General features: G+C 38.7%; 2 protein-coding genes across 2 annotated transcripts in view; one reads left to right on the top strand and one right to left on the bottom strand.

Annotated features, from left to right (window-relative positions):
• LOC123309029 (alpha-L-fucosidase) overlaps positions 1-19,444 on the top strand; it is a 40,527-nt gene extending 21,083 nt beyond the window's left edge. The window contains exons 2-7 of the mRNA XM_044891877.1: positions 5,772-5,910; positions 5,969-6,075; positions 6,160-6,519; positions 18,711-18,851; positions 18,912-19,219; positions 19,285-19,444. Coding sequence (XP_044747812.1) covers positions 5,772-5,910; positions 5,969-6,075; positions 6,160-6,519; positions 18,711-18,851; positions 18,912-19,219; positions 19,285-19,398 — 1,169 coding nt within the window. The 3' untranslated portion in view covers positions 19,399-19,444. The remainder of the gene's footprint in view (positions 1-5,771; positions 5,911-5,968; positions 6,076-6,159; positions 6,520-18,710; positions 18,852-18,911; positions 19,220-19,284) is intronic.
• Positions 19,445-22,958: 3,514 nt separating this feature from the next.
• On the bottom strand, positions 22,959-24,420 carry LOC123309599. The gene is made up of 2 exons (XM_044892788.1): positions 23,689-24,420; positions 22,959-23,654 (listed from the first exon to the last, which is right to left on the bottom strand). The coding sequence occupies exons 1-2, from the start codon at positions 24,418-24,420 to the stop codon at positions 23,631-23,633; spliced, it is 756 nt and encodes a 251-aa protein (XP_044748723.1). The 3' UTR covers positions 22,959-23,630.
• Positions 24,421-24,859: the final 439 nt, after the last annotated feature.

A 24,859-nucleotide genomic window follows, 5' to 3' on the forward strand; every position in this document is an offset into this window, starting at 1 on the left:
TAGCCGCTGTTTCAATTCCGAGTATTTCAATTTATCATACGCCTCATCAGACTTAAAATATTCGTACGCCACGCCTATCAGTTTTAATTTCAATAGAGTAAGGGTTTCTTCCTCACTCCATCCGTCCAATTTCGACCTCAACTCTAATTTGTCGAAGTACCGCTTCGCGTCTTTTCCCGAAAAACTATCAAGGGTTGTCGCAATCATCCCCAACGAATACATAAACGGAAATCTCATAACATCTTTCTCAGCCACCGCAGGGGTGGTAGCACTAGCACTAGCCGCCGGCAACATTTTTCAAAACCTTGTGAATAACCTCAATAACAATTTAATCCGAAAACTATCTTTAAACTCCGCAAATTAAACGAGGAAATCAAAACAATTATATCAGATTCACGATATTTCAAAGTATGGATCAAGTATTCCTATTCAAAAATCCCAAAATACGCTGCGCACACCCGATAGAAATAATCAAACTATGAACGCCAAATACTCTCTCTATTTAAAATATATCAACCTTATATGGAAACGCCATAAAAGACAAATTATATCACCAAAAAAAAAATTATCCTGAACGCAACTGTGATCCCAAAATATAATTAACGTCCTGAAAGAAAAATTATATCACCAAAAAAAAATATTATCCTGAACGCAACTGTGATCCCAAAATAATTAACGCCCTGAAAAAAAAATTATATCAGCAGAAAAAAATATTATCCTGAACGCAACTGTGATCCCAAAAATAATTAACGCCCTGAAAAAATAATTATATCTCAACAGCAAAAATAAAATTCAATAAACAATGTCCTGAAAAAAAAAAACTGCAACCCTATCTTGTCCTAACTTTCCGAATTATTCTGTAAATCAAACCGATCCAAAAATTATATCCAACTGACTTAAAATTCCGAAATATTCTGACGTTCACTTGATCAAAACACTTAACTTGAAATTACCAAAATTCAAAATTTCCCTTAATTGAAACAATTGAATTCAAATGACCGCAATTCAAAATTATTTTAGCCTCCAAATTGATAAAAAAAATAATTCAAATGATTTCACCCTTAAATCCGTGTTCAAATTCTAATAAAACAGCATTAAAACATCTCAATTTTTTCTTATCTGCTTTTTCTAAATTGATTTTAAATTCGCAAGAAAAAAAAATTTGAATGAAACTAACTAATTCTCCAACCCACTTTTTGTAACAAAATTACCGATCATTCGACTAGTCACCGATAAACACAAAATGAATTATTAAACACACCAAAGAATTATAACTTGATTGACGACTTTTCTTCTAAAATTTTTCGATAAACTACAAGTCTAAATTCAATAAATCCGCGCACACAACTTTGCGTTCAAAATCCTACGTAATTGATACTCAACAAAAAAAATTCAAAAAATTATTCACTTCAAAACCATCAAATTCCGGCAAAATCAAAATTTCAGAACACACAGTAATATACACTTCAAAAAAATAATTCACCTGAAAACAATAAAAAAAAAAATATCTTTCACCATCAGCCAAGAATGCACCCTCAAAACAATAAAATTGTCGCGAAAAATTAAACTCAAATCTTCAATTCTGATCAACTACTTTATAAATTTTTCTTAACGTTTCCATCAATCAATTAATTAAATCTTCCACAAATTATTGAACACCAACGTTCTTCACCAATCAAATTTTCCAACTGTCTCCCGATTAAAACTTGATAACTTATCCGATTTTAAAAGAAAATTCTGATCCACTACAACGAAGAGTCTCTACTCAACTTTCTCTAATATCGCGGCAGCTAGTCTTTAACGAAAACAAAAATTTCTGTTCACAACTCTACTTATCACTTTTCACAAAATAACTCGATTATTCTTTTGAAATAAACGAAAATCGACGCAAAATGAAATTATTCTTGGCAATAGAAATAACTCAATAACTCAGAGTTCCTTCATCCGAAAGTCCTCAAATTCATTGATATAATCTCAACTAAATCCATCAATCAACCCTTAATCAACCACAAAATTCTTAAAACAAAATTCTCTCAATACTTCTACAATGGCGCCGACTGAATTGTTGGATTTTAACTCGACTCGCTTCAGAAACAACTAAAACTTTAAAAATCAACTTCTCAAATAAAACAATTTTGGTATTCTACCCCAGAAAAATCAACTTAAATCCCACCTAGCTGTCACCAGTGTAATAACGCACCCCAGAATCTAGATCAGTAGAAGAGCGGCTTTCCACTGATCATGGGGTGATTATTTTTAGATGTTAAATACACAATAAGAAGGCCCTCGAAAGGGGAAAAATATGTGGATCCGGCCCGTCGCACGAAGGACAGGTCTTGAAGTTGAATATTATTATTTCTGGGGAGATGTTTAAATGAAACTCGTGAAAAACTTTAACAATTAAATCTATTGGAAAATAAAATTAGAGCTTCTCTACAAATATGTACTCGGTCCAAGACGACCAACAAAAATCTTCAATTTCTTAAAAACATGCAAATAAGCGCAAAACAATAAAACATACTTTCATAACCAAAATCTTGGGTTAAAATTCAACTTCCCAACTTAGCGCTCAATAATAAATCAATACTTTATCAATGAATTTTAGAGGAGCTTTCAAGACTCTGGACGAAATAAAATTGGAACTTCTACCTTTTCTGCGACTGCTGTTTGTCTGACGCTGCCGATGAAAACTTTTCGACACCAGACTTTACCCGCACTAATCGGCGAATTCTTTTTATCTGGTCTTACTACGAATCAAGAAAATTAACGATCACTCCTCGAATGTTACTTTACTGATTTCCGATAAACTGACTTGAACTTCAAATTATTTCCAAATTTCTTCAACTACCTAATTCCCGATATTCCGTTCCTACTTCAACAAAACCAACAAAAACAAAGGACTGGACTTTTCTTTACACTGAACTTTTCCCGATATCTATGAGCCGACCGAGTCCCCGATTCTATTCCGTGATCTACCTAGACTTTTCTCTTACTTCGTGAAAACCTATTTATTCTAAGTCCCTTTTCTCTTTCCTTAATGACTGACTCTACAATGATTTATAATTTCTCTACTTTTCCGTACCGACTCGAAGGGGTATATTTTCCGATATTTTACAGATCACGTTCCCGGACCGACTGACTAACTTTTTCCGATGTACCTTTTTCCCCAGTCTTTCTCTCCCACGCTATGGGTGGTACCAAAACGTCCCAAAATCGAAATCATTGGACGATCATTATTGCTGAGTTGAAAAATCAGCGTTCCCAAGCTGGACGGTTACAAGAAAATTTCGACTACTCCGCATTTTGAGAATTGTTTTCTTCTCAGGGTCTCCAGACTAATAAATCTTTCTTAATCTACATGACTAACCATTTTCGCTTGTTCCGAAGTCCCTATCACCGGATATTGGGATCAATTACATAGGCCGCCGATCACCGGTTGCTCTCTGAAAACGTAGGGTATTAATAACTGCTGATTTTCTGACTGAGCGACACTAACTCTTTCAACTATTATCGAGCTGGTTATTATTGAAATTCCCAAGATTTAATACCGTCTGATCTCAAGCACCTCGAAGTATCGTATTTCCAACTAAAAATCGCCTCTGCAGCACGGCTGCAACAATGTATAAAAATTCCAGCGATACCTTTTTCGAATTATGCCAAATTTATTCGGAATCTCGTATTCCGATTTATTACACTTCTGCTTCTGCGGTTGACTCTGTTCGCATTCTATATAATATGTAGCATAGTATTAACGTGAAATATGTATACTCCATTCACTTTTATTTTACCATGGAAGTTTTAGACACATTCCGCTCTGTATAGTACGAAAATGTGGGGTTATGAAGCTTGTCAAAACATTTTCTGGTTTTAAATCAGAGCTATGTTGTCCGTTCTACACTACGTATTTTGTCACAATATCAAATCATTTCGGAATATATGAAGTCAAAAATATGTGACGAACATAATTGACGTTTATACAAGGCATACCAAATCTAGTGATTCGCATGAAGAATACAAAACTCACAAGAGATCAGTTTTTAAATATATTTATTTTTGCTATGGAAGAAAATTGAATTATTGACACATAATATACAGTAGCTTGAGGCGAGTTAATGTTCTTTGGCTAAAAGTTGAATTCGTTACATCAATTGTATGTAGATTTCAAAAAAATCAACCTGGGGATGAAATGCATATGATGCAGTGGTTGGGATTGGGTATCTCTCGAAGGAATTAACGGAAGTTACTTCACCCTTTAACAAAAATTTCACATGAATTAACAATTAACAGGACAGCTGGCTTATATTCATGGCTTTTTATTTTTATACTTTGATATAATATTATAATTATATATTTATTGATCCCTTAAGACATTTATACAATGTATAGGACAAGTCAAATGAAAAATTTTTTTAAGATGACATTAATCGAAAATCCTGTAGTAACTTTTCGCATTCGTTCACCCTATAATACAATCCTCAAATGCCACCCCTTTTTAAGGTGTCCCAATGAAACGAAATTCTTTGTCGTCCTCTTCATTCACATTCTTTCTGATTGTGGAAACATTCACAACCTGGTGGCCCACCCCAGACGCGGCGCTCATTTTGGGGAAGTAAATGAAGATATTTTGAAAATATTTTCTTATGGCGTGTTGGATGTCCCAAAGTACAATTTAAAATTATTGTCATAAATACAGGGTGTTCGAAAACAAAGATATAGACCAAAGTGACACTTTTTTATACGTAACACCCTATATTCGACCTCGAAAATGGAATGGCAAGCCCAAGTTATGATGAGTTTCTTCAGATTACTTTATAGCTCAGAAGCACCCTTTACGAGATAATGGCGAAAAATCGAAAATATGGATTTTTTTTAAATAGCAGTTAATGAAGAAACTAGTTAAGGCAGCGATACATACAGAATTTTTTCGAGTAGACAAGTTGGCTACTCTTACATATAAAACAAAATTTCAACCTTGGAATATACAGAGTGATCATAATTAATTCTCAAATATCAACTACAAATAATTGTCGAAAACTTTCTCATTTTAAATGGCACACCCGGTATTTCTATATCTCATTGAACGAAAAAATTTATTTCGAAACTATCTTCATAAACTTCCCTACATATAAACCTGGTAGTTTCTGAGCAATTTTCGATTTTTAGTTCAAAACTAGTAAACCATTTTCGCCATTATCTCGTAAATGGTCATTCTAAGGTATAAAGTGATCTGAAGAAAACGAGGAAGATAATCATGATGATTTGAGCTTGCAATTCCATTTTTGAGGTCAAATACAGAGCGTTACATTCAAAAAAGTGTAACTTTGGCCTATATCTTTGTTTTCGAAGACCATGTATAAATGACAATAATTTTTTTAAATTGTGCTTTTGAACACCCTACACATACTACAAGAAAAGATTTTCAGACTATCTTTATTTACTCCCTCAAAATGAGCGCCGCGTCTGGTTGTTTGCATAGAAATTTAATAGAGATTATTTTATGAACCTTCAATGCAGTGGTTTCCCCTTGCCTTCTGCATTTGTATGCCATCGACCATTTCCGGTTATTCCACCTTTTGAGTTTACATCTCAATGGCAAATTAGTACGCTGTGTCCTCTTTAATCCGCCCCAGCTATTTCTAGTATTTAATTTCCCTGATGTCACTAGTATCAGCCATGTCACTGGTATCAGCCACCCAGAGAGGCGCCCCGTATAGGATCTGATAAACCCGACGGGCTTTGTGACTGAAGTAAATTAATTGAATTTTTTCCAGCTAATGCATCCCAGTATGTTGAGTACATGCAAAACAACTATCCAAAAGGTTTCACCTATCAAGATTTCGCACGAGATTTCAAAGCTGAATTCTTCAATCCTAAACAATGGGCAGAAATCTTCAAAAAATCTGGAGCGAAGCAAGTATCAAGTCAACTTGTCGCTAGACTGACAGTGAAATTTTTCGATATTTTTCAGATATGTTGTCCTTACAAGCAAACATCACGAAGGATATACGCTTTGGCCTTCTGAATATTCCTTCAGTTGGAACGCAAAAGATATCGGACCCAATAGAGACTTAGTTGGTAAGCTTGTAGAAGATGTAAAGATAAATCGATTCAAGAAAGTTGATATTTTGGTTTTCAATAACCGTTTTATTATGTTTATAGGAGATATTTCAAAAGCCGTACGGGATGCAGGACTTACGTTTGGATTATACCACTCTCTTTACGAATGGTTCAATCCAATGTACCTCTCTGATAAGGCCTCTAATTTTACATCTACTGAATTCGTCGACAAAAAAATTGTACCAGAGATGAAGGAAATAGTGGAAAAGTATGAACCTGATGTTCTATGGTCAGACGGAGACTGGGAAGCGAAAGATTCTTACTGGAAATCTGAAGAATTTGTAGCTTGGTTGTACAATGAGAGTCCAGTAAAAGACACTATTGTTGTTAACGATAGATGGGGTATCGATATACCTTGCAAACATGGTGACTTCTATACTTGCACAGACAGGTACAATCCAGGTAAACATAAATCATATCAGTACATATTATAATTTCTTCTATCTGTTGGCGATAAACTGAAAAGATACTGTATAATTCGTGAAGGTTTTAGTTTGGAATGACGATAATTATTGAAAATAATTGTATGGCTTGTATGGCCAACGCGGAGCGAAGTATAAGAGATAAAGAAAAATGATCAACTACAATTTTGGCGAACTCAAAAAAGTCCGCCATGACATATATCTAACTATCCAGGATAAAGGTAGACATTCGAAGCAAGCCTCAATAACCCTGTGTTGATAATACCTTTAATGACAGTGCGTCTGTGTCATGGCATAAATGACTCTGCATGCAGTGGCGGCTCGTGGTCATTGAAACAAAGGAGGCTAAAATTTTGAATAGCAATGAATTCGAGTATTAGCAGTCAATCAATTATTTTTTTCAATAAAACATAAAATGATATTTTTTTGCGTCAATTTTCTCTGGAAATGGTTTCCAGAATAAATTTTGTCGTCCACCGAAGACGAAACGTGGAGATGAGATTTAATTTTTGCCAGGATATTCCAGCTACCTGAAATTATTACCCAAAATGTTCAATAATTCCGCAATATTTAACTTCCTCTATTTCATACATTATATTTCCGATCCAGTATTAACCACTGACAGCAAAATCAAAAAGAATCCAGAATTCGAGTTCACCACGAAGCCGTTGAATTGAAATGAAACCGTAAATATCCAACGGAGCTCAGCCTCCTTTGCCTCGGATATTCCCAGTCAGTCGGCAAGCTGATGAGAACTGTGAACGTATTAGACGGAGAGGCAGAGCCAAAAAAAGTCTCTGAATTTATTAAGCCTGGTTTTTTCTCAGCTGATTACAATTATAATATACAATAAAATGCTGCGGTCAGTCAAGTGGATGTTAGAACATGTGCCTTTGGTGCACGGTCAAACATGTCGTGATCACCGACATAATAAGATCAATTTCTCAAGGCTGAAACTTTATAAACTTCTGTTTTTTGGTATGTAAATCAAAATTATGATAGTCAGTCAACGTCCAATCGGAACACAGCTGGTCAATCAGCATTAATGCGCATAGATAGAAGTTGGGACTAGGAATCATCAAAGGATGATTAATGTCAGTAGAATGCATCAAAGATTGTGAAATTCTGTTTGCAATGCTCTTCCTGAACTGCATGCTCTAACTGGATGTGATTTTAACCCAGCTTTTTATGAGAAAGGTAAAAAAAACCTCTGCAGATAATGAAGCAAAGCGAAGATTTTCAAAAAACATTCGCTGACCTTGGACTTGCAGCTGAAAGCAACCAAAACAATATGTTAAATAGGGTTCAAGAATTTGTTTGCCATATATACGTCTTGAAAAAAATAAAATCAATTGACTAGGCAAGATTCGTTTTATTTTCGAAGACGTATAAATGACGATCGTTTTAAAATTAAAATAATCAATGTAGATGGCTCGAGTATGCCACCATGCCAATCAGAATTGATGCAGCAGTTCTTAAGAGCTAGATTCATTTCAAATATTTGGCGTTATGCTCACAATCAAATTCCAACGGGGCTATCTCCTACTAACTACGGCTGGAAATTGTTTTTTTTTTTTAAGCAGGGGGAATCTGCGACCGTGAAAACACGGGGCTCTATCTCTCGCCCAGAGGAACCCATTTCTAGGGAACACTGTGGGGTTACTCACTCTCCTGAGTTCGCGACCCACTAAACCTAACCTGCTTTTTATTGGTTCCGGGCATTTGCCTATAAACCATTTATCCCTTAATCGGTTAATTTCTTCTTGCACATTGTCGTGCCAGGGTTTTCATGTTCGTCCATTGCGGATATCTCTTCTTAGTATAGTTTTAATAAGTTTCCGTACTCATTTCAATCTCTCCTCAATTGATCTCGCGGTCTCCTTTTGTAAATTCTCATTCTTCCTCTGTCTTCCTCCGGATCGTAGTCCACTAGTCTCCTGAGTTCTTCGTTTGGATGTTCCTTCGCTGTTTCGAATAACTTTTCAGCTTTCCTCTTCATAAATTCGGTGATGGTTTCCCACTTCAAATCTTGATATATCTGTTTGTTCCTGACAAACCAAGGCGCATCTATGGCACATCGTAGTAGCTTGTTTTCTGTTGCCTGAATTCTTTTAATATGGCTCTTTGCCGCGAATCCCCAAGCACCTGATCCATAAGTCAGTTGCGGTCTAGCAACGGCTTTGATTATTTTCAATTTTGTCTCATTTGACATGTGGCTCTTTCTACATATCAGCGGGTACAGCATACTCATCGCTGCCTTGGTTTTGTCAACGGCTTGTTTGATATGGTTTCTCCATGTTAGACCTTTGTCTAGGGTGATACCTAAATATTTTGCTTCGTTTTTCCATTCGATTTCTTCTCCATCTACCTCTAGATTTGTTGTAGTTCTTAGTCTCCTCTTCTGCAGTAATATCGCTTGGCTCTTTTGTCCGTTTAGTTTTATTTTCCATTTAATACACCAGTCATATTTCATCTATAGCTTCTTGTAATATTCCTTCTATGATTTCTGGCTTGCGATGTCGCATTGCGATTCCTGTGTCGTCGGCATATAGTGTCAGCATAGTCCTTGGAGATTTTGGTATATCGTGAATATATATGTTATACAGTAACGGCCCAAGTACTGACCCTTGAGGCACCCCTGCTTCCATATATCTGGTTGTGGAGTTTTCTCCTTCCACTTTAACGTAGAATCTTCTGTTCCTCAAATAATTCCTAATCAACTTGCACAGTTTCATTGAATATCCAGCATATCTCATTTTGTAAATCAATCCTTCATGCCATACTCTGTCGAATGCTCTGGCGACATCTAGTAGTACAAGACCAGTTGCTTGTTTATTTTGGAATCCTTCTGTTATGTATTCTGTGAGTCTCAGTAATTGCTGTTCTGTTGAGTGATCTCTTCTGAATCCGAATTGCTCTGCTGGAATGAGATTAAGATTTTCAGTTTCTTCTGTAAGCCTCCTAGCGATTACTCCTTCTACTACTTTTCCTAGGGCGGACAATAAACTTATCGACCTATAGTTTTGGGGGAATTTTTTATGTTTGCCTGGTTTGTTGAACACTATGATTTCTGCAGTTTACCACTTTTTCGGATAATGTTCGGTCTTCATTATAGAATTTGCAATAATTGTGAGAGCAGCTATACCTTTTCTAGGTAATTTCTTCAACATAACATTCGTTATTTTATCACTTCCAGGAGCTTTTTATTTTTCAAGCTTCTGATTATCTCTTTTATTTCAAATGGAGAAGTTGGTTTTTCTATTTTGTCGTCTACTGGTGGTTCGTCCATTTCTTCTTCGTTGTTCTCTACTAGTTCTTCCAGATCGTCATTATCGTCATCAGGTCTGTAATTTATTCTCGATTCTCTTTCGATCGAGTCCGCCAGTGCTTCTGCTTTATCGATATTCGTATATGCCATTCCTCTTTCTCCGTGGAGAGGTGGTATTTTAGTCTTTTCTCTTCTCAGACATTTTTGCATTTTCCATGCAGAATGATCGATAGTATGTAGTTCTTGAACTCTTTTGTTCAATCTATTTGTTCTCATGTCCTTCAGGGCATTTTTTAGAACTTGGCTGTGTCGGTTTAGATTTGTCTTATTTATATCTGTTTTGTTGAGCCTGTATGTTTTTCTTAGTCTCCGATTTTCCCTTATGAGATCTTTGATTTCTCTGGCTGTATCACCGTGTGGATGTATCGGTGCAGGTCTCGTTATATTCTTTGTGCTCTTTTTGTAGGCATCTAGTATATTCTTTTCTAGTTTATCAACTGCTCTTTCTAGGTCTTCCGGTGTGTTGATTGTTGTTATTTCTGTTACCTCCGATTGTATCAGATGGCTATATTTAGTCTAATCGGTGTATTCTCTTGTTTGCATTAGTTCTCTTCTTGGCCCTTCTCCTATTGTTAATTCGATGGGGTTGTGGTTAGAGGTTCCGTACCACAAGGTCTCTATCGAGAATTCTCTAGTGATATTTTTCATAATTGCGATATCAATTATATCTGGTAATCCATTTCCGAATGCTAGGTACGTAGTTTCTTCAGGTCCAATAACGATAGCTTCATGTTTTTCAGCGAGATCTTTCAGTTTTCTGCCATTTCTGTTTTCCATCCTGCTGTTCCATTCTGGAGATTTGCAATTAAAATCTCCGATGCAGATTTTCGGGTTTGTTCCATCTAGTAAGTTGTTGATTTCTTCTTCCAATAAGTTATTTGGGGGTCTTTCATATGCCGATTTGACTTCGACTCTTTGTCGATTTATTTCAGCAACAATCGTCACTGTTTCTATTTGTGACTCGTCAGATCTTCCTTTAAAATAGTGTTTCAGATCTCGTCTAACCACTAAGACACCTCCCCCAGTGTTTGCGATTCTGTCACATCTATATATCTCATAATTCATGATGTTCAATCGCGTATTTGGTTGTATTCTTGTTTTCTGTAAGGCTATAATATCAGGTTTCCTCTCTGATATTATTTTTTCTATCTCGGGTTTTCGAGTTCTGACCCCGTTTATGTTCCAGGAGACTATTTTAAAGGAATTTTTCCTAGTTGTATGTTCCATTATTTCAGTTTACTGAACATTCCTTGGAGTTTTTTCTCCATCTCTCTTTCAATTTTCAACATGATTTTGTTAAAAATTTTTTTCAGTAAAAGTGTCTAAATCGTCGGCGGATTCAGAGACTTTTCTGTTTTCTTTTGTTTTGTTGATCGTAGGTTTAGCTTGGGGAATTTTCGGTTGCTCCTTCTTCTGTACTGGTTTGGGTACTTCTTTTCTCTTGTCGTCTACTTTGGAGAGGGTGGGCTTCTTTTTCTCCTGGACTTTTTGAGGAATCGTGCTCTGCTGAGCCGATTTCTGGCCTGTTTTCCTCTTCCTTGTAACTAATTTGAATTCGCTACATCCTTTGTAGCTTGCTGGATGGCCTTCTTCACCGCACAGAACGCATGTGGCATTTCTCTCCTCACCTTTTCTGGTAAGTTCGCAATCTTTTGTGCAATGATTGCCCAAACATTTGACGCATCTATATGGAAAAGAGCACTTGTTTTGGGCATGTCCGTACCTCTGACATCTGAAGCATTGGCTTGGATTTTCTGCCCTTCTTTTTGATTCCACTACAATGCAGAGATTGTAGAGGCGTCTTATTTCGAAAATCTCCTTTCTCTAAGTTTTGACCAGGTATAAGGGTATAAACTTTTTGGTTTTATTGGATGTCATTCTGGACACCTCGGCGTAATGGATTCCTTGGACCTTTAGATCATTTTTGATTATATCTAGGTCAGCATCTATTGGGAGATGTCTTATAACTGCGTAGATCTTTTTCTCTTCCTCCATCTGGTACGTGAAGTACTCCTTACCAATCTGGTCAAAATATTTTGTTATGTTCCTGTAGTCGTCCACAGTCGAGGCTACGATCCGGATTCCGTCTTTTACGACGGTTGCTCTGTTGTAGCTGAAATTCTTCATGTAGAGAGCTTTTGAGATCTCTACCCAATCGGCTGTACCCATCGTCGTGATGGGTGGAATGTTACCTTTTTTTAGGTAACTCCGTTGCCTTTTTTGCGGTCTCTTCGTCTGAAGATGAAATTTCTTTACGCGCGCGTTTTTTGGGCGACGCGTTCTGGGTTTTTGCAACTTGAGTTGCAAAATTTTTCTTCTTTTCCGGTTCTGGAGCTACTTCCTGTTTGGAGGAATTTTTGGGGACCGCTACCGGCTTTGCAATTTCTGCAAATGTGGGGGATTTCTGTGCCGTAATCTGTTTTGCAATTTCAGCAAAACTAGGGGATTGAGGCGCTTTATTCTTGTTAACTTCCTCTCTCAAGAGGCGTATCTCCCCGACCAACTGAGAAACGGTTTCAGTCAGTTTATTTATTTGAGCCTTCAACTGCCCATTCTCTTCTTTGAGCCTTACAAGCTCCTCTGCTTCTCCATCGCTGAATTCTTCGGTGTCCGTAGCTTCCATGTAGGAGCTCTCATCGTCTGAGACCTCCGACATGGCTTTCTGTCCGTATTCAACTATATGAGGTATTTCGGAATAATAATGAATATTGGAAATCCTTACTACTATGTTACTATTAAGATATGTGGCTAAGTTATATATTTTCTATACTATCAGAAAAATAAATCGACTCACCAGTGATATCCGTGGAACCAGCGATCTTATGATCTGGACTCGACACTGAATACACTGAATTTGAACGAATTTCCGCTCTATAAACATACACTTATAGAACTTACAAAAAACTTCGGAAGTTCCGTAGACGGAATCACAAATTCCGAAGCTTCGCCAGTGTACACTTTCACCTCGACTTTCTCCGCTTTCACTTTTATGGCACTGTGACACTTCGACTTTCTCGGCCGCTTTCTCTTTTATAGCACTAGGAGTACTGTAGCACGTCTTCTCTTGTCAAGCGAATGACTCGGAATGCTCACAATACCATCTCACTCAAAAGAGCTATTTGAACGCTCATTCTCTTATAACATCGCAAAATGTTTGAACGGCTTCCCCTAGATTACACGAGCATTGATTCATCTTATTCTAAGAGAAGATTCAGAGGGATGGTGCTAGAAATTCTGAGAGGATACGTAGGTTGATAATAAAACTGAAATCAGGATACTCATTCATAATTATAGTATACGCACGAAAAGTTTTGTTTTGAGTTTTGTAATTTGTTTCTTTTTATAATTAGTTCAAAATAATTCTTTTTTTTTTATTTTTGGGGTAATATGTTGGCATAATTGTGATTAAATTATTGAGTGCATGTAGGGTTAGTTGAACAGACGTTCTGGGCATGTAATACTCGGAACGAACTGAACCTCGCCCTCTATAAGGGAGATCGGCCACCGAATGCGAAGTTGAGCGAAGCTGTGCTTTTTCAATGCTAAATCACGAGTTACGTCACTCGATTCGTAGCTTGTCAATTATATTAGTACTGAAAATGCTCAGCTTCGCGCAACTTCGCATTCGGTTTCCGATCCGCCTTAATGTTGGAATAGATGTTGAAACTTATTTTATTCAATAAAAGACCTTTATTATGACTTTAGCCTTACGGCTTTCACACTCCTCTCCAGAGGAGAATTCACTTATCCCAGATATCAAAAGGATTAAGCTCTGTTGGAGCCCTTTCCAGGTCTTCGGGCTCGTGGTGGTGGTCGGGTTCGGGTCGCTCCTCGGCTCCCTGCTGTAGGTTGGATTCCTGCTTCACCTGCACTTCCTGTCGGAGCAGACGGTGTTCCTCTGAATTTCCCATGTACTTGCGTACAGTTCTCGCCGTTCCCAGCAGTACCGCCTTCTGCATGACTCTATAGATATTTTCGTCCAGCTGAAGTTTCCTCAAGTTCTCTAGTAGTTTCTTCGGTATCAGGCCTGTCGATGATATGACAATAGGGATGGTCTTGACATCTTTCAGCTTCCACTGTCTTCTGGTTTGCTCCTCGAGATCTCTGTACTTTGAAATTTTTCAGTGTGCCTATCTAGAAGATTGTTATTATTTGGAATCGCCACATCGATGAATAGTGCTCTGTCCTCATCCTTATTGAGCAATATGAGGTCTGGTCTATTGTGTGTTATTTTCCGGTCTGTGAGAACCATGCGATCCCAGTATAGCTTGTGATGTTCATTTTCCAATACAACATCCGGATGGTAATTGTAATAAGGAACCTTTTTCGAACTTAGAAGTTGGTGTTTTAGTGCCAATTCTTGATGAAGAATCTTGGCAACGGCATCATGTCTATTTTTGTACTCCGTGCCCGCGAACTTCTGACATCCCCCGGTGATGTGCTGGATAGTTTCATGTGTCGCACAGCCATAACGACAGCTATCATCCGCCACTGAGGCATCCTTGGCGATATATTTCATGTAGTTCCTTGTTGGAATCACCTGATCCTGGATGGCGAGCATGAAGCCCTCTGTCTCAGGAAACAACCTTCCGGAAGTCAACCAGTAGTTCGACGCAGATATGTTGACGTAATCATGGTTGACCTCGTTCTGGTGCCTCCCATGCAAAGGTTTGCCAATCAGTTTCTGCATTTTACTTTCTGCAGAATGTTCGACGGTTTCCAAGTGGTCCTGCTGTAGTTTTAACGGTGTAGAAGTATCAGCAACACAAACTACTTGATGGAGTTCTGATGATGTAGCCTTGCTCAGAAAATATTTTCGAAGTCCTTCAATTTCCTGGGTCATACGGTTGGACAAATCAACAATTCTTCTACCCCCAAGATGTCGTTGCAGCTCGGTCCGTTCTATTGAGCTTTTGGGGTGATGTTTATTGTGTTTAGTCAGCATCGTCCTTATTTTTCTCTGTAAGGCTGCTAAATCGGTGGTGGTCCAAGAGATAATACCGAATGAGTAGCTCAGCGCCGAGCAAGCATTGGTATTGATAGCTTTTATCAGATTCTTGCTGTTAAGGCCAGTTCTCATTATCCTTCTGAATCTTCGGGTTAACTCCTCCGTTAGTTTTTTCTTCATCTGGCTCTGATTGATTTTTCTTGCCTGTTTTATGCTCAGATACTTGTATGTGTCCCCTTCCTTTAATGCTTCAATTTCTGCACCTTCCTTGAGTTTGAACGTACCATCTTCTATTTTCCTTCTCGTTATGTTCAGCATTCGACATCTTTCTAGTCCAAACTTCATTTTGATGTCTTCCGAGAATCCTTCCACCATTTTCAGCATCAGTTGCATTTGCCTCTTGGTAGATGCGAAGAGTTTCAAATCGTCCATGTAAAAGAGATGATTCAGTTTCATCATAGTTCTACTGCCGCTTTTGATGGCAAATCCGTAATCCGTAGAGTTCAATCTATGAGACAAGGGATTCAGGGCCATGCAGAACCACAGAGGGCTCAGCGAATCCCCTTGGAAAATTCCGCGTCTCATTGGAATAGGTCCTGTTGTAATGGAGCCATCTGCTGCTTTCATTTGAAGACTAGTACGCCAGGTTGACATGACGTTTTTCAGGAACTTAACAATATTAGGATCCACCTTGTAAATGTTCAAGATAGTCAAGAGCCATTCGTGAGGTATGGAATCGAATGCTTTCTTGTAGTCTATGTACGCAGCGTAAAGATTCCTCCGCTTGGAGAACGCTTGATTGCAGATAACTGAATCAATTATTAGCTGTTCTTTGCACCCTCGGCTCTCTTTGGTGCATCCTTTCTGTTGCATGGCGATGATGTTATTCCTTTCGCAATGGTTGTGAATTCAATTTGAAATGCACGATGTGATTAATTTGTACATCGTTGGAAGACATGTGATTGGTCGGTATTTGTATTCCTTTGGTCTTTAGGTAACAGGTACGTTGTGCCATGTGTAAGGAATAATGGCATTCTTTCAGGATTTTCAATGACATCATTTATTGCGGAGGTCAATTTGTCATGCATGATCCAAAGTTTCTTGATCCAGAAGTTCTGTAATCCATCAGGCCCAGGTGTTTTCCAGTTGTGTAGTCCTCTGATAGCTGATTTTACTTCTTCAATTGTGATCATGTCATGTTGCATCGGCTCATATTTTATAGCTTCAGACCTTTCATCTTCAATCCATCCGGTATCTCCATTGAACTGAGGTTTCGTTGATAATTGTTCGGTCCAGAATTGTTCAATGGCTTCCTTTGGTGGTAACTTTCTATTTTCTCCATCAGACGATGTGAGAGACCGGTAGAAAGTTTCTTTCGACTTTTCGAATGAATTATTGTCTCTTTTCCGGCTATAATTGTTTTTATATCTTCTCAGGCGTTCTGCATACAGACTTAGCTTTTGCTTTAGAGTGTCGAGGCAGTGGTGAGCTGTAGCATTCTCCGTCTCTCGTTCTGTGTGTGTTCTGTTTCTATCCATGATTTCTTTGGCAGCTTTCACAACCTTCCTTCCGCGATTCCCGTTCAAGTACTCCGTCAGTCATCCAATGTCTCCTCTTAATCTCTCTGTTTTGTGTTGAAGACGTTTCTGCCATGGTGGCGCATATAATTTGTGTAATTTTGGACCATCGTTGTTCGTTCGGCGAATTTTTGCCCCTATGGTTTTAGCCGTCGTTAGCGCTGCACAGTACAAAACTAGATGAAGATATTCCAATGAACTTCCATTCTCTAGGTACTCAGGTAAAACGTCCTTATTCGAGATGTCGATTATGAGTGACAGTTTCTTGGATGTATTGAGTCGGGGAGGTGCTATTCGATGAAGAGGATCTGTTCCTTCCAGTTCGGCAAAGTATCTCCTCATCTCAGAGTCAACGTGTCGGTGGAGCTCTTCCCTATCGTCCTGGTGTTCTGTTCACTTGGGATGCAAGATGGACTTTCAGCGTCAATTTCTTCTGGCTGTTGTTGGCCAGGCATGTGAATATCATCAGAGGTGTTGGTGTCGCTCTCTGTTACTGGCGGACGCTGAAGTTCTTGTTTAATTGCGTCGATTCGGGCCATTGGTATTAGTTCATTTTTCAGAATTACGCGGTTCTGGTCTGCCACCCGTTGTTCAGTGACATTGAGATTTGGGTAGGCGTTTCAGAATTCCTCATGGAGCCTTTTCCTATAGTTGTTCGTGTTCTGCCCTAGTCCCGTGATGGAGTTATATATGCGCACAATAGTTTCATTCATGGACGTTGTCCACTTCATGCGCTTTCTAACTAACCCCGCTTGGGTGAGCACTGGCTGAATATCCTGCGCAGCACCTTCAGCGGTTCGAGTCGGCAATTGAATTGGACTCGTTGGTTGCTGTTGTTGCTTTGGAGCTGTAGCTTCTTTTGCAGCAGGAGCCCGCTTCCTCAACATCCTGCCACCGACGTCCCACATGCTGTCATGTCCAGCGCCGACTCCAGACATGCCCTGACGATCCCCAGGTAGCGACTTGTTTCCGATGCTTCTCGTAATCACCATTTCCATGGGTTTGTGCTCCCCTTTCTCGGTTTGGGTGAGGGGTAGAGAAATAGGAGCAGAAAGAGCACCCCCATAAAGGATGTGAAAGAGAGAGGATAAAGGGATGGGATTGCAGACAGCAGGCGTGGCTGGCTGCACCGTCTACGTCGTTACGATGGCTACCCGGCAGGCCATCTACTTGATAGCTGTCAGTCAGGCCAGACATTATTATTATTATTATTATATTATTGGTAATTCAAAACGGAGAATATTTTGGTGTTTCAATTAGAGTTTTCATGAGAAATATATCTTAATTTGTTGAAAATATCTTCATCTCCAGACAATGGGGAAAGTTAAGTGAAGTTGTCATAATTTGCATCCTTCGAGCAAACCTTTGATTACGAATTTCTTGTGGAGATGTAAGTTTTTACTATTTTCCACGATGAATTAGAATTTCGGGACACTCAATTATAAAATAGAAAACTGTTTGATAAAAGTTTTTCTGTATTTTGACAGTACGTTTTCAGGGCCATCTCATTGTGAAATGTGTTTTCACTTGCCAAAATGTAGTCGGTTTTTAGTACTGGAGATATGAGATCTTTCTACCTTTAATCTTTGTTTTAACCTTTTTATTTACTGACAACTGTCTCTATGATTGTTCATATAGATGAACACTAGATGAAGTATGGTAACTACGAACATGAATATTATATGGATTATATGAATATTATACTCGATTATAACGAAAGGAAAATAGTGAATTTTAATATATTTCAACCTTTTTATTTATTAACAACTGTCTCTATGATTGTTCATACAACTAGATGAAATATGCGAACATGAATGTTATATGGATTAAATATATGGATTCAATATATGGAACACTTTTTTTTCGTTCCTCAAAAGTAATTATGTATTGTTGTTTCATCTGTACTATTTGTCTTTGACATCATAGATTTCTACACCGATATTCTAGTGTTTACTTGCAATGAACAGGTTTTATTTGTTCCTGTGATCGAAAATCTCGTTTTCTATTATTTTGAAGAACTAAAATGGGTGTTTCATATGTACTATTAGTCTTTGACAACATGGGTTTCTATAGCGATAGTTGTTGCCAGGTGTTTTCAGATTGTTCAAAGCCACAGGAAAAACTCTTCTGTGAGAATAATCATGCAATTCTAGGTACTGCAAATGCGAATTTTTTTCTAAATCAACAATTACTATTAGGAATAATATGTTCTGATAAATAAAACTGTTGTTGTATAATAAAAAGCACGAACTCTTTTGATTACCTCATAGTATTTCGCACGTATTTGGCCTTTATTTTGATTTTCATCTAAATTCCAGGTACACTTCAAAAGCATAAATGGGAGAATGCGATGACGTTGGATAAAAAGTCATGGGGTTTCCGGAGGAATGCACCTTTGGAAGACTATCTCACCATCCGGGAACTCCTGAAAATACTCGCAGAAACTATCAGTTGTGGAGGTTTGTACTTGATGAAATTCTTTCAACAACTGAATTTCTGAAAATTTTTTCGACTTTCAGGAAACTTATTGATAAATGTGGGACCAACGAAAGATGGAATAATCGTACCTATATTCGAAGAAAGACTGAAAGATCTGGGCAACTGGTTAAAAACAAACGGAGAGGCTATTTACGGGTCTCGGCCTTGGCTTCATCAAAATGACTCCTTTACATCTGATGTTTGGTACACTCAGAAATCTGGGGCTATTTACGCCATTGTCTTGAATTGGCCAGAGCGGAATGTACTCAAGTTGAGCGACGTGCAAGATTTGTTCAACAGGTCAAGTGTTGTTGAGGTTGTAATGCTAGGAAATAATGATAGTTTGAAGGTAAATTTAAGTTCATATATGAACAGTTCATAATAAGTATCTCCGTAATTTTTTTTTTTTTTTAGTGGTCGGTGTCAAGTGAGAGTGTCGATATCGGTTTACCAGATAAAGCAACGGTGAAGAGTGAGCATGCTTGGGTTTTGAGAATAAATTCTAGGACATACTTCGAATTTTTTTGAACCTTTTCTTCATATCCTTTCCAAACAGCAAATTTTTAAATATAGCACAATCGGCTTAAGTCAATAATTTTTCTCTAAATTCACCTCAAGAATTCTCGATTGAAACTTCGGAAGATGGAACCTCATACCACAATCCCGTGGAATTGACAATTGGAGAAGAACCAAGAGAAAAACTGGGCTAAATACGGCCAATTAATACAATCTGAAATAACAGAAATCCCAACAATAAGCACCCCAGAGGATCTGGAATGTGCAATAAACATATCAAGTAACATTAGGTCAGAGGTTTCAACACTGTTAAAACTGTACCAGTTTCATCGCACAATAAATGAAGCAACTAGAATAACCCATAATACAAGAAGTTGCATAGATAACTTTCTTGTCATTTTTTCAGGAAGCAATACTGTTGTCCTCAGGACTGATATCTCAGATCATACAGGACAAAAATTAACATTTAAATTGTCCTCAACCCCTGAAAATATCTCTACTTATCGTAGAATATACAGTGAAGAGGCAAAAATTGCATTTGAGAATGGATGAGAGAGCAAGACTAGGATTCAGTCTTTGATCAGAAAGAAAATTATGTTAATACACAAGGGGATTTTTTTTTTATATTTTCCATCTCATTTTTGAAAAACATTCTCTTTTGAAATTGGTGCGTGCTAACAATAGGACTACAAATTATTACAACACACTTGAAGTTATATAGAAAGTAAGAAAAAATTGGATGTTTTATTGTTAATGAAATCGCGTAACAAATGTTTCAAATCGTTATATATGATGAAGAAAAACGTAGATATGCTAAGTTATTATTGCAAGCTAAAGTTAATCACTACAATAATGTGATACAATATTTAGACAGAAAAAATAGAGCCATGTGGTCCATATGTGAGGAAATAAAGGGAAAAAATAAATTTAAAAAAGTTGCGAACTTGAGGGAGTGCCACTCGAAGTTGCTGAAAAATATAATGAATTTCTAAACAAATTAATTCAGATGCATAACATCCTCAGATAATTAAATCAACGAATGTTACAATCTGTTAATTATCTGCGGTTTTTATGCATCTGAATTATTATTATTATTATTATTATGAAGGAAACAGAGAAGAGGCCGTAGCCTATAAATCTCATACAAAATGAAAATAAATGACACTTCAGAAGATAGAAACAAAACAAAAATATAAAAACAAAATTCAGCAATCCTATGCACATAAAAACTACAATGAGTCTAGTCTGTTTTTAAAAGAGTTTACACTCTCAGCGCAAACAATAGTGGCTGGTAGCGAGTTCCACTCCGCGAACACGCGATTCGGTAGAAAAAACTGTCTCGCACGAGTTCGGAACACTTCATGGTAAAGCTTGTATTGGTGGCCGCGAAGTTGATTTGTATTTAGCGTGAAAATGTTGTCCAGGTTGCCACCAATAACACCATGCAGAATCCGGTAAGTCACTATAAGATCACCACGCAATCTACGATCACTAAACGAGTCAAGCTTAAAAATTTTAAGTCTATCCTCATAAGAAGGGCGAATTCTCCCAAAAGGAATCCGCGTCGCAGAACGCTGTACACCCTCCAAACGCTGTCGGTCAGAGATCAGATCAGGAAACCATGCAGGGCCAGCGTGTTCCAGTATTGGTCGAACGTAGGTGATGTAAAGCTGCCTGCATGCATCGACTGAGCATCTAGGAAAGACTTTCCTTATTAAGTACAAAATTTTACTGCACTTAGAGGATATACTGCTAACATGGGCTGACCAGGACAGATCCTCAGTGATCAACAGCCCGAGATCGTTATGCTGCGTAGTAGACTCCAGATATTTGCCATCAATGGTGTATCGATTTCGTGGATTGAGTCTCCCAAGGTGAATAACCCTACACTTGTCCACGTTCAAAGGAAGAAGCCACCTCTGGCACCATTGGCTCACTTGGATCAAGTCATTTTGGAGAATCTGAGGAAAGCGTGCATCATAAAAGAGCTTGATGTCATCAGCATATTGGCAGCAGAAGGACAAGAACAACCAGGGCAGGTCTGATATGTACGCCAAAAACAGGATGGGACCCAAAACAGAACCCTGCGGCACTCCACTGACGACAGGTTTGAAGTCAGATAATGAGTCACCTACCCTGACCGAAAAATATCTCCCAACAACAAATGAACGCAGCCATTCCAGAACGCCACCCCTTACACCCAGATGTTCAAGCTTAAAAAGCAAACGCCGAAAGGGAACACGATCGAAGGCTCGAGAGAGGTCCAGATATATGACATCCACAGGTATTCCACTATCGATAGACTTGGTCCAATGCTGGAGACACTCAAGAAGACATGTAATAACTGACCGTCCCGGCAAAAAGCCATGCTGTTGATTGGGAATAATATCATTATCAATCAAAAACTGTAGTAGTCTACCAGACACAACCTTCTCAGCAATCTTGGAAATTAAAGGAAGTAGACTAATGGGACGGTAATTGTTGGGACACAGTTTGTCCCCTTTCTTGAAAATTGGAGTAATTCTAGATTTCTTCCAAGCAGATGGTAGCTGACATGTATGGAAAGATAACCTGATGATCATGGTTATGGGAAATGACAGATTTGTGGAGCATCTCTTCAGTATACGAGCTGAAATGTTATCCAAACCAGGTGCAGTAGACAAGTCCAACTGAGATATAATTTGCAAAATCTCCTCCTCCTGGACATCAATGCTATCCAGTGAATTGACCGTGCGAGGTGTAGACATTGACGGCATAGGATCACACGGTTCACTAGAAAACGAATCAAAGAATGTATCGGAAAAAACACCAGCGCACTCGGAACTATCAGGACAAAGGTCACCTGTTGCATTTCTCACTAAAGGGACTGATACCTTCGAACTCAGAGAGTCCCGAATATGCTTGTAGAACTTCTTTCTATTGTTAGGTTGAGCTAAGGAGTCGTAAAACAACTTCCTAGCGTCCCTTATTTTCAGACTCAAAGCATTAGAGTAGCGGCGATGGATGTTGTAACTCTGTTCTAACCTATCGCGACGATAACACAGCCATAACATCCTTTTCCGACGCAGCATAGAGAGAATCTCCTCACTCAACCAAGGCTTGGACGCCACGGAGCTAACAAATTTAGTTCTAGTAAAACGTGACACGGACTCATCGAGGCAAGTACAGAAACGTTCCCAGGCACTGTTCACATCCAAACCACCCAACAAATGATTCCAGTCAATGGAGGACAGATGACGATTGAGAGAATCGAAATCAGTTAATGAAATCTGTTTTTTTGAAGTTTTGTTGCCAGCGGATGGGGTGAACTGAAGGGTGGAAACAACCATCCTATGATCAGACCGACCGAGAGGATCCATATATTTTATGTCAGAAACCAAATCCGGATCACTGGTCAACAGCAAATCGAGCGTGGAGGGAGTCTGACCATGTACGATCCGTGTAGGCTCATCAACGATTTGGTGGAGGCCAGTTTCATCAAGCAAGCTAAGGAAACGCCCGGCCACGGAACTCGGGGAGGGAAAAGAACTTACTGGCCACTGTATTTCCCTGAAATTTCTCCAGCTATGAAGACATTACGGTGGGTCTCCGATACTGAACGAATATGGTTCAGAAGTAAATCATCAGACGGGGATGGATGGGGTCTATAGACACAGCCAACACAGATAGAGAAGGTGGGCGAGGACATCCTCACGAATAGGTTGTCAATGTGCGGAATATCATAGGAGAATGTCTCGGTGGAGAAAGACGCGGAAATGCCATCACTTAGGTATATACAGACACCATTATATCCCGCATTGAGAAGACTGTCACATCGAAATAAAGAAAAACCTCTGATGTTGAATAATTGATCTGGAAGAGCATCATGTAGCCAGGTTTCTGTAATACAAACGATATCAGGTTTCAGGAGTTCAATATTTGCGCATAATTCATAAAACTTATTTTTGATTGATCGAGCGTTGAGGTAGAGTACAGTCCATTGGGAAACAGAGGAAAAATTCACTTTTTTGAAGTAGAAGTTGCCGGAACAGCAACCACCTTGGTCACACCCTTAATGAATTTAATGGTCAAATTCCCCTCCCCGTCCGATTCACGCCGTCGCAGCTCCTCCCGTGCCCGCTTCAAACACATGACTTGATCCGGAGTTAAATCATCAGAAAGCTTAGTTTTTTGGAAAAGTGGGGATCTAGCCAGAGTTGCCTTATTTTGCAGTATTTTCCTAACGAAGATAGAACTAGAGAAAGTTATAGCAATAGGTCTGGGCACACGGGACGACGAACCAAGACGTGAGTGGTGAACAATATGTTGGGAATAAGAGGGTAGGATCTGATCGACAATTTGCTTCACCGTGCTCTCGTCGGAAGAGCTATCAGAATTCTCAGGAACGAAACGTGCAATAATGTTATGTGAACGACGTACTCTATCAATTAATTCGGGATATTCGACTGAAGTAGTGGGAACTGGCAGATCATTCACAATTTCGTTCTTCAATTTCTCCGCAAAACCATGGAAATTGGTGACCTCGTTTTCGACTTGAGACAAATGCGAAGAAAGAGAAGAGAGATCCGTGCCCAGCTTTTGGAGGCTGTCGCCCTGAGATGTTAATTTTGATTCATGTTCGTCGAGGCGGGACGTACATCTGGACACCTGCGCAGTAAGCCGCTCCTGAGAGAGTTTGATTCCAGCGATGTCCTCCTTCATAGAAGTAACAGCAGTGGTGAGGTTATCGAGAGCATTGCACTGGAATGAGATCTTTTCCATAAGTAGCTTGAACTCCCTCATGGTAACAGGAGCATCATCCGCCAACGGAGAGGTCTGCTGAATTTGGGAGACAGCGGCCGCTTCGGCTCTTTTCAATCGTCTTGAAGAGGTGCAGTAATTGCAACACCATTTTTTTCCAAGGACGATCAGAGACGTCCTGTCGGCGGGAGTGAGATTTCCGCACACCAAGTGGAAAGTGCACAAACAGGTCGAACATTGGATCGATTCATCAGCTTTAGGAACTGGCTTAGAACAGCTGTGGAAGGAGGGCATTTTGTTTGCAAATTTTTATAGTTGATGTGAACAGGTCGGAACGTGTATGGAGCGCTTAACGAGAAGCGGCTAGAGCCAGTGACAGATGTATCACTGATATGCGTGAATAAACAAACAATATTCACTCAACACTTCTAACAATAATTGTTCAAAAACTTGCTTGTTTTTCAGTGGAAATTGGCACCTTTCAGAACACGAGTAACTGTTCAAGAAATGCACCACTTGACAAAGTTTAAAATTTTAATTCGCAAACCCAATTCCGCAAAATTCACAATTCAATCGGATGCCAAATTTTCACGTCTATTTCAACTAAAGCGTCACATACACGAATTAATTTGTTTATTATTTACCTGCCTTACTATGAAGGCGTGATCCATTTCTTATAATGTCTTATAATGAATTTCTTTTTTACATTGTTGAAAGATCTAGATGAGATTAT

This window comes from Coccinella septempunctata, chromosome 3 (assembly GCF_907165205.1).
Source record: "Coccinella septempunctata chromosome 3, icCocSept1.1, whole genome shotgun sequence".
Taxonomy (NCBI): domain Eukaryota; kingdom Metazoa; phylum Arthropoda; class Insecta; order Coleoptera; family Coccinellidae; genus Coccinella; species Coccinella septempunctata.